Below are 12,858 nucleotides of genomic sequence, written 5' to 3' on the forward strand. Positions count from 1 at the left end.
TTTTATTGTGTTTGGCTTGCATTTCCTGTGCCATTACCAGGTCATCCAAGTACTAAGGAAATGAAAAAAGGATATATTATACACTTCAAAGGAAACATAAATATTTTAAATGTTCCATTCTATAGATTGTTATTGTCATTTTGTACTGCAATAACATGTACTAAATTATAAAAAGAGTCTATGTTATTTAAAAAAGCTGACATGCATACTTGAAACCAATTTTTGGTGTACAATCCAAAAGGAACACAATAGACATCAGCGTGATTGTAAACTAACCTTGACTCTGCACTGAATCATGACAAGCCAGGTGTGCTGAATAGAACTCTTTTTTTTAAAAGCATCTTGCTGTTTTCACTAAGACCTTAAACTCATCATTCAGATTCTTTTGTGACATTTTTCAATGTCTCTCCAACAACAACATTCATGACATTTCATAATTCTTTTATCCTTTCAATTTTAAAAATAAAACTTATTGTGGTGAGCCTAAGAAAACCTGTCACCTTGCAAAGAGCTGGTTTTCTAGATACCCTAACTCCTCTGCTGTCCCCACATAACAGTCCTGCAAATGGCTATTCAGGTGCCATCATGGAAGGAAGGAGAGAAGGTCTCACTGAGACTGAGTACAGGTAGTCCCCAGGTTACATACGAGATAGGAACTGTAGGTTTGTTCTTAGGTTGAATTTGTATGTAAGTTGGAACAGGTACATTATTTTAATAAATGCAATTAGGACAGATGTTTGTATATTATAAGGATCCTCCAGGCAAACAGGATGGTGGCGGAGTGTGGGGAATGTAAAAGTAACTGACTATCACGTGAATCTGTTACTTTGCCCTTAGTAGGTAAGGTCTTTTCTTTCTTTTACTCAGTTGTGGTCTGAAAACATGTGGCCTCTGGATTGTACCTAAACCCATGTGGGTATGTCAGGTTGGCAGGTTTGTCCATATTTTAAATTTACTATGAATACCTAATGGGACTGATTTATCCAAGTTCTCCAAGACTGGAGAAGATAGCCTATCATGGGAGAACGTGGGTGATCAGACAGACTGCAAACCTGCAGAGTGAGTGTAAAGGATGTAATGTTTACACTTGAATGTACCCTGTAGTTCTGAGAGCATTGAGCAAGAAAATGTAACCAGGATGGATTATGCTCATACAAATTTCTGGATATATTGGATGTGTTTTTTTTAAAAAAAGAATCCGATCTGTCATTTTAGTGTTTGTAAAAAAGTTACTTGAAGACAACTTTCACTGGTGGTGAATATGCCACTGTCCTTCAAATCACATGAACCAGCAAGATTCATCTGCAGCGAATGGTAAATTAATTGCGTTAAAAAGTCTCTGTTTTTGTAGGTACATATAAAAGATACAGCAATATATAAGTTCTGTAGAATTTATAAATACATATGAAGATACTAATATTACTCTGGCACTTTGAAAGTTTATTTGTGACCACTGTCTATATGTTTCAGGTTACTATAATCACCCACATCCCAACATCACCCAACAAATGACGATGTTCAGCAGTTTAAATAGAGTACTCAATTCTTGATACTTAAAACCAATGGGAGAAAATGTGTTACATACAGAAAAAGGCTGCCCTTCAACTAACAACATCAGCCAAGCAAAGATTTTTGTGTAAATTCTATTTCAAATCCCTAAGCCGTAATATTTATTTCTTTTCAAGCTTCAAAATCAATAACAGGGTCTTTACTATTGATTCCAAACAACAACAAAAAGATACAAAGAACCATAAAAGTCCTAATTTCCTGATGGTGATAAAACCCCTGTCACCAGGGGAGGACAAATAACAGTAAATATTTTAGGATAGGAGTCTCAGACATTAGCGCGATGTTAGACATTAGCTATTGCAGTGCTTTTTGTAAACAAATATCATTTATTGACTGAACAGCTGAGAGAACCAGACCCTTCCTTGTCTTGGATAACTAGGTTTTAACACCTAAATCCAATTTCTTATTTCTGTCTTTCTTCATCAGACCAGCTCCTCGGGTCTCTTTTCTATTAGGGATCAATTGAGTTGTGATAAGATAGCAAGCCAACAGAATCTAAAACAGAATCCAGCCAAGCTTGCATATAACACCATCAAAAATGCTGTTTTTAATGGAAACATACCCCTTTTTCAACCGCTCCATTAACACAATTATGGCATTATAACATATTTTGATTTCCAATTTAGGCTTCTCAAAATCAATCAAACTGCACTTCATATGATTACCTCTGAGACTTGCTTTTTCCTGCCAGAGGGGACAATGTAAGTGTTCATATTTCTTGCCTTATCTGTCCTTCCTCAATTCCTCTGGAGAGAAAAGATTGTCACTTAGGAAGAATGGCTCACAACCACTATGGCTGTATGAGGCAGACAATTATCTAATATACACATATTATATATTTGTTATTCCAGGACCTGGGATCAATCATATACAGCTAAAGGCATAGAAAAAATACTTATATTTTAACATTATTCGGATTATGCTATATCCATTCAATGGTGAATTCCATATTCATAACCACACTATTTTTATTATGTTATATGGACAAGCAGCACAGCGGTACTTGTACTTGAAGTTATATTAGGGTATTTAATCAAATAACATTCTAAATATATTGTGCATTGTGTGCTTACCTATTTCTTAATACTGTATGTCCTTGGAAAGGTGAAAAAAAAGAAATATTAAGTGCTGAATATGTACACATGTCCCCTGTACAATATATCTTGATAAATTACCTGTACATTTACTTTGTTTTAAGGGGAAACCTAATCTAAACATTGTGATGTAAACTATGCAAACTGTCAAATATTTTAAAATATTGTTAAGGACATTGATGCTGATAAATTTAATATTACTGATGTACTTGGAAGACAGTTTATTGTGTTACATCACGTGTTTACAAATGTGGTTATTCCTGAGATTTTGGAATATGTCATCTCTGTGTTTTGCAGCAATTAAAAAAAATCCCATGTATCATCTAATTACATTTAAATACTGCGGAGATTTTATTTACATCCCCTGCCAATTACTCTATTGAGAAGGTTCTTTCTGATTGTCCAATCACTGGATAGCTTGTCATTAGCACTTTGGACCTACCACTGATAAAACAGGTAAACAGTTTTCCAGATGTGTCCTAGCTTCCCTGCAAGAACGCTGTACATCTGGACTAAAGCCCCAAAACCGGAGCCTGGAAATATTGGCGAGAGACAGGTTTTTTTTCGGTGAAACATTTTTTTGTAAAAAATTCACTTGTGTTTATTTAACATTGTTTGGTTGACTAAAACTATACATAGTCCTCTAGGGATCTAGATTTGTACTGTAAGCTAAATTTTTTATTTTTTTTTTGCTCATTATTCGTTAGGGCAACTAAAGATCATTTGTTTTACAAATCATTAGCCTAAAAACTAAGAGTTCCAAAATTGATTGCAATGATGTATGAGACCGTGTGAGACCTGGTAAGAGTTAGCTGTATACACACTTCCAATAATTATCGTTGGAAACAAACGACCGATCGGCCGAAAACCGTCACAGCGGATCTGATTGGCCGACGATCGTTCACTATCTATCGTGTGTACGGTCGTTCAGTGATCGTGGATGGTTCTACAGCACACTTTCTCCTTTACATGTCATTTCCTGCATCGTTCAAACGATTGTATCTAGCGCGTGTACACTATTATTGGATTATATTTGAATGATCGTATGGTTACAGCATGTACAGAATTGTGCACAATACGATTTTTTAAATATAATCCTGCATAATCGTTGAACGGTCGTAATCTTTCGTTTTCTAACGATAATTTTTGGAAGTGTGTACCTAGTTGAACCATTCTCAACTGTAAGATTCCTCCAAAAATTGCCAGGGCTTTCTTGAGCTGTGGCATTGTCCTCCCATTTGATGGTGCCTGCATAGTTTGGGGGTCTAGTGCCACTTAGCAAGGTCACAAGTATAGCCCCAATGATCTTTTTGCTTGTCTACAATACCAGAAATGGTAAGAAGTACACTCTTCGCATTGTCTATAAGCATAGAGTATATTTTTCAATAAATTCATTTTAGGCAAAAAGGGCTGTTTTCCAAGTCTCCCAGGGTGAAAACCACAAAGCTGGATGCAGAAAACATGGCTGGATATATAGCATGTAGTTTTCAGTAAGAATTATTTTCTTTATTCCAGTATACACCACTGAGAAAAAAATAGCCAACATTGCTCTACACGCAGGATCTGCCACATCAAAATATAGCCTATGCAACTCATGCATGAAACTGAAATCAGTTTCATCATTTTACTGCATCTGTACCTCAAGCAACACATATAAATGCACAAACCCCTACAATGCAGTTTGCAAAGTTGAGAACCAATTAGCATTCTGATTTATCTTAGCTTTAAGCAGTAAGTACCATGTAAGGTGGTAATTGCTATCTAATCAATGTGCTTTTATGTTAGTTTTTGACTTTTTACTATTTTTGTTTTGGAACCTAAATAGTTTTTCTTTTGAAACATTTACCATTAGGTTCTCTTAAAAGATAACAAAGAACCATTAAACATGTTATTAAGAAACATATTCCAATTATCACTCTTGGAAGAGCTCACAAGTACTGCATCACTGGAGACAAAGCGAGGGCCGATCAGTAGCTAGAATAATCTGCTAACAGCAAATATTTGCTTCCTTAAACCCTGTAGTGTTCAAACAGACACAAATATATAATCCGATTAGCTCAGATGCTGACTTGCTAGAACAGTTTTAAAACATTCCTATTTGTATATTTAAAGGCTCCAAATGAATATTAAAATAGACATGTAATCCCTACTGGTGTCTCTTAAAGACGTGCTGGCTGTGATTATTTTAACAATAGCCTTTTCTCTCTTTTTTTTTACATATTTAACATTTTGTTCAGTTCTTCAAGTAATGAAGGTGTCAGGTCTGGTTTAGAATGTAGAATGATCACACTGTTATTATGGTTTGCTAATTTCCAGTTCACACCAATAGGTATTCAGGATTACTGTACATATTCAGCAAATTAAAAATAAAGCAAATGCAACCTGCACAGCAAACATGCTCTTATAGATCTAGAGCTTGTTCAGTTGTTCAGTCACTGGAGTGTAGGAACATGTACAAGAGGTGATATAAAGGTGAATGTAAATACACTCAATACTACTTGAACACTGCAGTAGGTGTTTTTGTACACGCCAAAATAGATGCTTCATTTAGCACTTGTGTATAAGGGACATTCACAGTATTACTATTTCACAGCCCACAGAGCTAATGAGTGCTTAAAGGGATGCAATGAAGCATACTGGATATTTGACTAGGTATCTATGTTTGTAAAGCCTAAGGAAAATGGTCTTTTTTTAATCACATATTATTAGGTATTGGCATAAAATGTAAATGTCCCCAAGGTATGTTATCGAGTAAGTAAAAGTAGAAATGAAGAAAACAAAAATAAATATTCTTAAGCCATCTGAATTTATGCATTATGAGACATTTCTCGTACCAGTGGCTTGGGATTTAGAGCAGATTAAATTGAGGTATTAGGTTATAGGTTACTGAAGGTACTTGACCACTGACTTTCACATGTTGTGTATTAGAATTAACGGTGCATTAGTTAACGCTGTACACACTGCATTCATTGACCCCCATCACATTGGTCACTATTTATATTTTTAATCTGGAAATATCCTTTTTATTTTAGCATAAACTTTATTTACTCTACTCACCATCTCCTACACAAAAAGTCATGTTTAAGTACGTGTGTGTGATGCACTGTACATTTTTATCCATCTTGGTGTTTTAAAAAATGAAAAAAAAAATGTATTGGAAAAAAAGGTTAGTAAAATAAGTAAGTAATGTTTTGTTGCAGATTAAAGTGCTGTATTTTTACACAGCAGGTTTTGTCTGTAACAATTTGAAAGGGCATAAAAAAGCTAACAGTGAACTTCACTTTTTGGTCTTTATACATAGTATTTAGGCTGTGTAAAGATGGTAAGTTGCTTTGGAGGGGGGAGGATAATCAGGAGAAATACGTTTATCTCCCCTCCCTATAGGATCTGACAGGGGCAGATTGCTAAATGGTAACCACTGTACACATGCTACATTTTTGTCTGAGACTATCAGTTTAATTTGTTTTAGGTGACAATCTTCCAACATGTGTACATACTTACTGCTTAAATTTGGTGTTTTTTTGTCACTGCATGTTTTCTCTTAAGAACCCTGCAATGGTCTTTTTTCTGTTCTTGTCCATTTGAAGTCACACTCCCCCCATCTACAACAAGAATGTTACTAGGTGTTTTCACACCCATGCTCCATGATAAAAAAATAAATTAGAATCCCAGCAAGAGAATAGCTATGAAATTGTCATAACAGGTGTGAAGAGCTATGAATCAAAACTCAAAATCACACCAAGACTCCAGTTTATGAGAGGTGCTATTTAGTAAGGATACTGGGAAAACTTCCAACAAGTTTTTACACATCATCTTACAATTCAAGGGGGCTTTTTAACAATATTAATTAGTGCAGAAAATCTGTTTTATAATACTCTAATTACTCAGAAGCCACTTGTCAAGTTCATAAAAAATATGACATTTTTAATGATCAAACAACTTTTAAAAAATCAATGAAACCTAGAACCTTCCAAATTGATGTGCATTGGTCAATGGAAAGCCATTGTATGTATGTATGTATATATATATATATATATATATATATATATATATATATATATATATATATAATATATAATTATCTATGAATGAATACATATGGTGTAAAAAATCTTAATACAGGTTTTTTTCAAAAAAGGGGGTTAAGGGCAGTAATCAAAGAAACATCTTGTGCTTTTGGGAGCTCCCAACTTTGGTACTAGCTATGATGTACATATGAATTATTATATTTTAGGATTACAGCTCATTGAGATGCAGACACTTAGAAAATTGCTACTGCAGGCCACTTTACCTTTGTTACAATAAAACGTGCTACAGCATATCCGTTGGGAATCCCTAAACAACAGGAATATTTGTGAACCTGATGTTCCCCACATATATCCCCCAATTAACTCCACCTTCAATTACAATAAAAAAAAATCCTATTATATGAATTTATAGGTGTACTTCTTCTAAACACTGCAGGTAGCTGAGAAGAGCATAGCACTATTTAATACCAGAATTTAGTGGACTGCAAACTTTATGGGCTTTGGGATATTGACAAGAAAGTAGAACACAAATAGAGGATGTGCCTTTTAATTCCTTATCAACACAATCTGTCAAGAACAATTGTTTTAAGAGCCACAGAGGGAGATCCATAGATTTATTTATGGGTGCTATATTTCAGGTGCCTTTCACCAGAGCGGTAAGAGTTTCAAGAGAAAGATCAATCCTTTCCATTACAAGATATGTCAAGCTTGAAATGATCTATTTGAATTAGAAAGTTTGCTTTGTTTTGTTGGCTTTATGGGAAAGTCTATAATAGAATGTCATAGTAGTATTATGATGTACCAAAAATGTGTGAATGTGTTAATGGTTCCTAATGTACGTGTGATGCAACTGCAAAAAAGTGGTCCTTTATATAAATATCTATGCAACTGTTACTGTAATAAAAAGGAATGCGGGAAAGCTGTCTAACAAGTGGGTTGAAAGTAAATGTGTGAATATTGCAGGTCCATACATATGAAAGCTTCAAAAAAATCTTTTACCATAACAGTAATTATTATGTGAAAAAATACTTACCCTAACATTTATTTAAAATAAATAACTTTCCAACCAAGGATGTGGCTCTCAACGTAAATAAATTACAATTAATTTGTGCTTTGGTCATACAGGACAGAACAACATTTCAATTTAGCATAGAGCTCTACAGTTGACAAGATAGCAATTTTGACCCCATTCAGCTATTGAGTAAAACAAAATTGCAAAAAGTTGCCACAGGGAATATGGAAGGAATTTCTTTTCCCTGTTGGAGCAAATTGTACCAGGGTTTTTTTCCTTCCTCTGGATCAACATGAGGGTGACATTTTCATCACTCAACTCCATCATCATGTGGCTTTACATGGCATTAACTAGATGAATACAGTTTAATTATGTAATTAGGTTACAATGTAGATTATGGCTTCTGCACTTTGCATTTGCAGCCAAAAATAATGGGTAGGAATATGACCTATAAGAGGCGTGGCTGTGGAATTGGTCAAATTTGCAAGTGCTTGTGCTGATGAGCATTAAGCCTGTGTCCGTGGCATCGGTTTGGAACATTCCTGAGACCATTTAAAATTTTTTAACAACTGCATTCTACCTGCATTTATTCTGCACTTTACCAGCTTCAAGCGGATCTTGCATTCCCATAGACTTATGGGAATGCAAAATCCTGCTAAAGTGACCAAAAGCACACCAGACTTAATTTATTAAAAAATAAATAAATGTAAATATACAACCAATAAAGTTTTTTAAATATAGTAGAATGAAGAAGAAACATTTAAAATGTGAGTAAATTTACTTTTCACAAAAAAGTAGTAGACAGGCGAGGATATTGAACTAGCTTTGGTATTGTGAAAATGTTTATTATCCTAGTTGCTGTCAATTCGAAATGTGGATCGTAAAATGTAAGGTCCAAGATTTTCAGTTATAGTTCAGGTTGGCATTTCAGCGCAAATGACTGATCAGTATATTCAGATTCTTTATTCCTGTAGTGAACTAGTTTGGGGCATTTCCAAAGCATATAAATAAGTGTTGAGGTGCAAAGAGGGCAAAAGTGTCTCTGTGTGAAAACTCAGAGCATTTGCTGGGAAATCCAATAGTTTTTGATTCAAGATGAATTGGATAAGTTGTTGAGAAGGGTATAGAGACATATGAGAAATTCTTTTAAATTACTCAGATCACTTCTATGGTTTGAACTGCTCAGGTACACTCACAGTGAGATCAAGGATTTTACGTTTTTCTCATCTGTCATTGCCAATACTAGTGGCCCCACTACCCCCATTAGATCTGTAATTTGTTCTAAACTATTAAAAAGCGAAAAGAGTGTGAACACACAAAGGCAGATGTGAATAACCAAGGTGACATGGTAGGAAGAAACAGAACCAGGAACCATGAAAGGGAGATCCTGACACAAGACACTTAGAGAGGCAACCCCACCAGTCTTCACTTCTATAAATTACTACCTTTGCATACCTTTTCAGATAAAATTGATTAAATGTTACAATCTGGAAACACTTTCAGGTTTTGCTAAAATAAATTTGTAGCTAAACATGCTCCTTTCTCCACTTACCAATTGGTACCTTTAGATGTGCAATACTTTGGACACTTTGCTATGGCTTTATAGACAAGTAACTCTTAGTTCTATCCCATGCTGCACTTCTGTTTTTTACCACCACTTTGGTGGACCCATTTACTGACCAGCAGCAAAATCCAAGAGACAACGTGGCATATCACCAATTTCATTAAGGGAATAAAGCAGAGCACCTTGAGTTCCTGAGAAACCCCAGAAGAACTCTGAAGCTACCACATACTCCTTGAAGTGTTGCTATTTGATGGGTTTGTTGGCCTATACACTGCTGGTAAGGACAAGTTTGCTTTTATAAGGCAATGCAACATACAAAGATTATGTTAAAAATATATTTATCCTCAGGATCACAGAACTGAAAAAATCTAATCAGAAATATGATCAGTCAGATCACTGAACAGAAAAAGGCATGACTGGTGCAAGCTATTGCATTTTGAAAATGACTCTATCCCCCAACACGCTCACGTTAGCAGTAATTTAAATACTAGAAGATATTATAAATTATGGTAATTTTGCATGCATTCTATATTTGTTTAAAGAAACTTTTTGCTTTGGGTTATAGTTCATAGGCAAGGGAACATACAAAGAGAAGAAAACAACACTGCTTTGTAGAAATTGATGTTGGGACTCCCTCTGCAGACCATGTATTGCTACATATTGAAAGTGTTAATATTAAGGACACTATTTGGGAAATTGAATTTATTACAGTACCTATTTCCAATAGTATACATATATTTTTTTTAAACTGCTCAGAAAAGAACAACAACTCCCTCTGTATTCAAGTTAGCTACAGTTTTTCTGTATTTTATGCTATATCAGGTCAATTGAAGAAAAACAAATCATAGACTTCCCAGCAGACTAGCCAAATAAACTAGGAGAGCTATGGATTTCTTCCTTTTCTTACTACTGTAGTGTGACTGCTGCAATTGTAAGCATTCATTGCTGTTTCTAAGCTCAGCCTGCTTGCTTTCAAATTCCACACACACTTCTATAAAAGCAGCTGTGGAGAGCTCTTTGGAGAGCAAAACAGCAGGGTGTTTGTGGCATCAGAAAGTTTGCTACAGGCATCCATAGTAGCAAGAGTGTGCTAGGAGCTGTTTACCAACCCTAGTGCTGAAGCATGAAGCACTAACACTTACACCTATATATAGATAGATAGATATTATACAAAGCATCATTATATTGCTGCATGGTAAATATTATAGAATTACCTCCTGGAAAAGCTCCAGACTATAAGTGTTGTCATCATCTGCAAAGAAGACAACACCTGAGGGATATTCCTGTTGTGCAGGTGACTGGCCTGCTGACCTCTGGGGTTTATACTGTTGTCGTAGCCAAGCTAATCCTGCATTCCTCTGTTCGGTAGCTCGGGGTAAACCAGATCTTTTGTACCTCCGTGGTGTGAGTACATGCAGGTGTGTGGCCCTTACACCTGACCCAGCCAAGAATCGCCTTACCAAATCTGTTGGCTGAGCGGAGTCCTCAACAACTATCCAATGTAATCGAGGCACCTGACGGAATGTGTTAGCCAGTCGAGTAAGTTCTGCCTTTTGAACTGGTCGACTATATGTGGGGGTAATGGCATATATAATGGGAAGAGAATTATTCTTCCCGCTATGAGAATCAAGACTGGTTAGGTGCTCTTGGTTAGTTGTCCATGTTCCCATACTGGTGTCACTTGGCTGGGGTCGCATCAAAGCTGCACGACCAATCCTGCGTCTCCAGTACGGAGAATAGTAGCGGGCGGTGGGTGCTTTGCTGGAGTTGGATGGTCTCCTGGTATCAATATCAATAATAATAACAACAATCAATACCCAAGGAAGAAGAATGAAGAAACGACTATAAAAAACAGACTTCATCCTGTAGTTAAGAAAGGCGATTACAATTCAAGCCAAGAACTGCAAAAAAAAACATGAAATTTGAATGTATCAGTGGTAAATCCTTGCAATTGTGGGAAAATCGAAACACAAAAAGATACGGAAAAGAGCCAGCTTTACAGTTTCTTCACAATCTTCTGTTGTAGATGCATCCTCATTCTGTAAATATATTAAACTAATAAAAGCATGTGCCCTATTTTAGGAAACATTCCTTTTGTATCCAGAATAAATATATAGCTCAGGATTCAAATAATGGAGAAATCTCTTTTATCAAAGTAATTCCATATAAATGCTTCAGCTGGTGACCTATCGGCGCCGGAGAATCATTACAGACCCCTACTGAGTCTTCCAGCTCCAGAACATATTGAACCCAATTCAAGTCATGTCAGTAGCTCTATATGAACAAATTTTAAGGCATTAGCTCCAATTATTTTCTGAAAATTGATTCATTTATATGGTCCAGAGAGGAACAAGCAGCACAGAATAAGGAAAGGTAGCAAGTAATATACAAGGATCAGACATCTAGTAGGTCTTATTCTGCCTCTGTAAACTTCTTGTCTTGTTCAGCATCCATGTGCTCCAGATTGTTGATACCTTGATAAAATACATTTCCTGGTCGCTTTTAGAAAAGCTTGGACATGCTCATGAGATGTAGAGAACACTTTGTCTTTTCCTTCCTATTGCTTGATGTGTCTGGGAAGCTGTGCAGAGTTGGGCTGTGATTCTCCCAGCAATAAGAGCTTCACTGATACACTGGCTGAGTATGATTGCTGCTCCCTGCATCCCTCTGCTTCTCCCAACCCCTTTCTTCTTTGTTTCTCTTTCTTTGCAGTCCGATGAGCTGCTGGGTGGGAAAAGGGAGGAGAAGAATAGAGGGACCCCCTGTGGTTGGCAATGAGAAATGAGACTGAAAAGCTTTTGTAGCATTTGAGACTTCAGCTGCAGACTTGTCAGCTGCTTTATATGCAAGGATAATGTTCTATTTGTATTGCTTTTTCAGCTTGCTTCACAGTTCCCTAGCTTTGACCTGTTCATCCTAAATCTCAATTCTCAGACATGATGTCCATGAGCTGTAAAACACAAGGAAATGATGAGCTTGATGAAGAAGTACTTTATCAGGCATTGCACAGAAAATGTAAACAACAGAAGGACATACAAACACACATCAGTTGAATTTACAGCAAATATCTTTGGAGTTTTATTTGTTTAAGACAAACCTCAAAGCACATCTAAACCTCAACACAAATATGGCTTACTAATGTTGTGATTGTACTATCGTTTTCAGGATTTTTTTTTAACTAGGGCCAATTTTACAGTAGGGCAAATCGGGCAATGTCCCACAGCTCCCATCTCTCCAGTGGCTCAATTGACAGAATGGCAGGGCACAGACATTTGGAATCGCCCACGGCCCCATTTTGCCTAAAACTGTAACTACGTCTCATCTAGTCTGACAACACTCACTCATTGGGCCTGATTTATTAAAGTTCTCTAAGGCTGGAGAGGATACACTTTGCACAGTGAAGCTGGGTGATCCAACAAACCTGGAATAGATCTGGTACAGGATTGCAAATGTTTGTTTAAAATTGGGAATTAATCCATTCCAGAATTGCTGAATCAACCAGCTTCACTAGGGAAAGTATATCCTCTCCAGGCTTTGAAAGCTTTAACAATTAAAAGCTCATTGTCCTTTTGTAATAAAGGAGCTGAAACA

At 36.2% G+C, this 12,858-nt stretch overlaps 1 protein-coding gene across 1 annotated transcript in view; it reads right to left on the reverse strand.

The window, feature by feature from the left end:
- Window positions 1-11,960, reverse strand: part of B3GAT2 (beta-1,3-glucuronyltransferase 2) — a 66,895-nt gene extending 54,935 nt beyond the window's left edge. Inside the window, exon 1 of the mRNA XM_072408501.1 lies at window positions 10,482-11,960. Within this exon, the coding sequence (XP_072264602.1) occupies window positions 10,482-11,129 (648 nt within the window). The 5' untranslated portion in view covers window positions 11,130-11,960. The remainder of the gene's footprint in view (window positions 1-10,481) is intronic.
- Window positions 11,961-12,858: the final 898 nt, after the last annotated feature.

Source organism: Pyxicephalus adspersus, chromosome 4 (assembly GCF_032062135.1).
Source record: "Pyxicephalus adspersus chromosome 4, UCB_Pads_2.0, whole genome shotgun sequence".
Taxonomy (NCBI): Eukaryota; Metazoa; Chordata; class Amphibia; order Anura; family Pyxicephalidae; genus Pyxicephalus; species Pyxicephalus adspersus.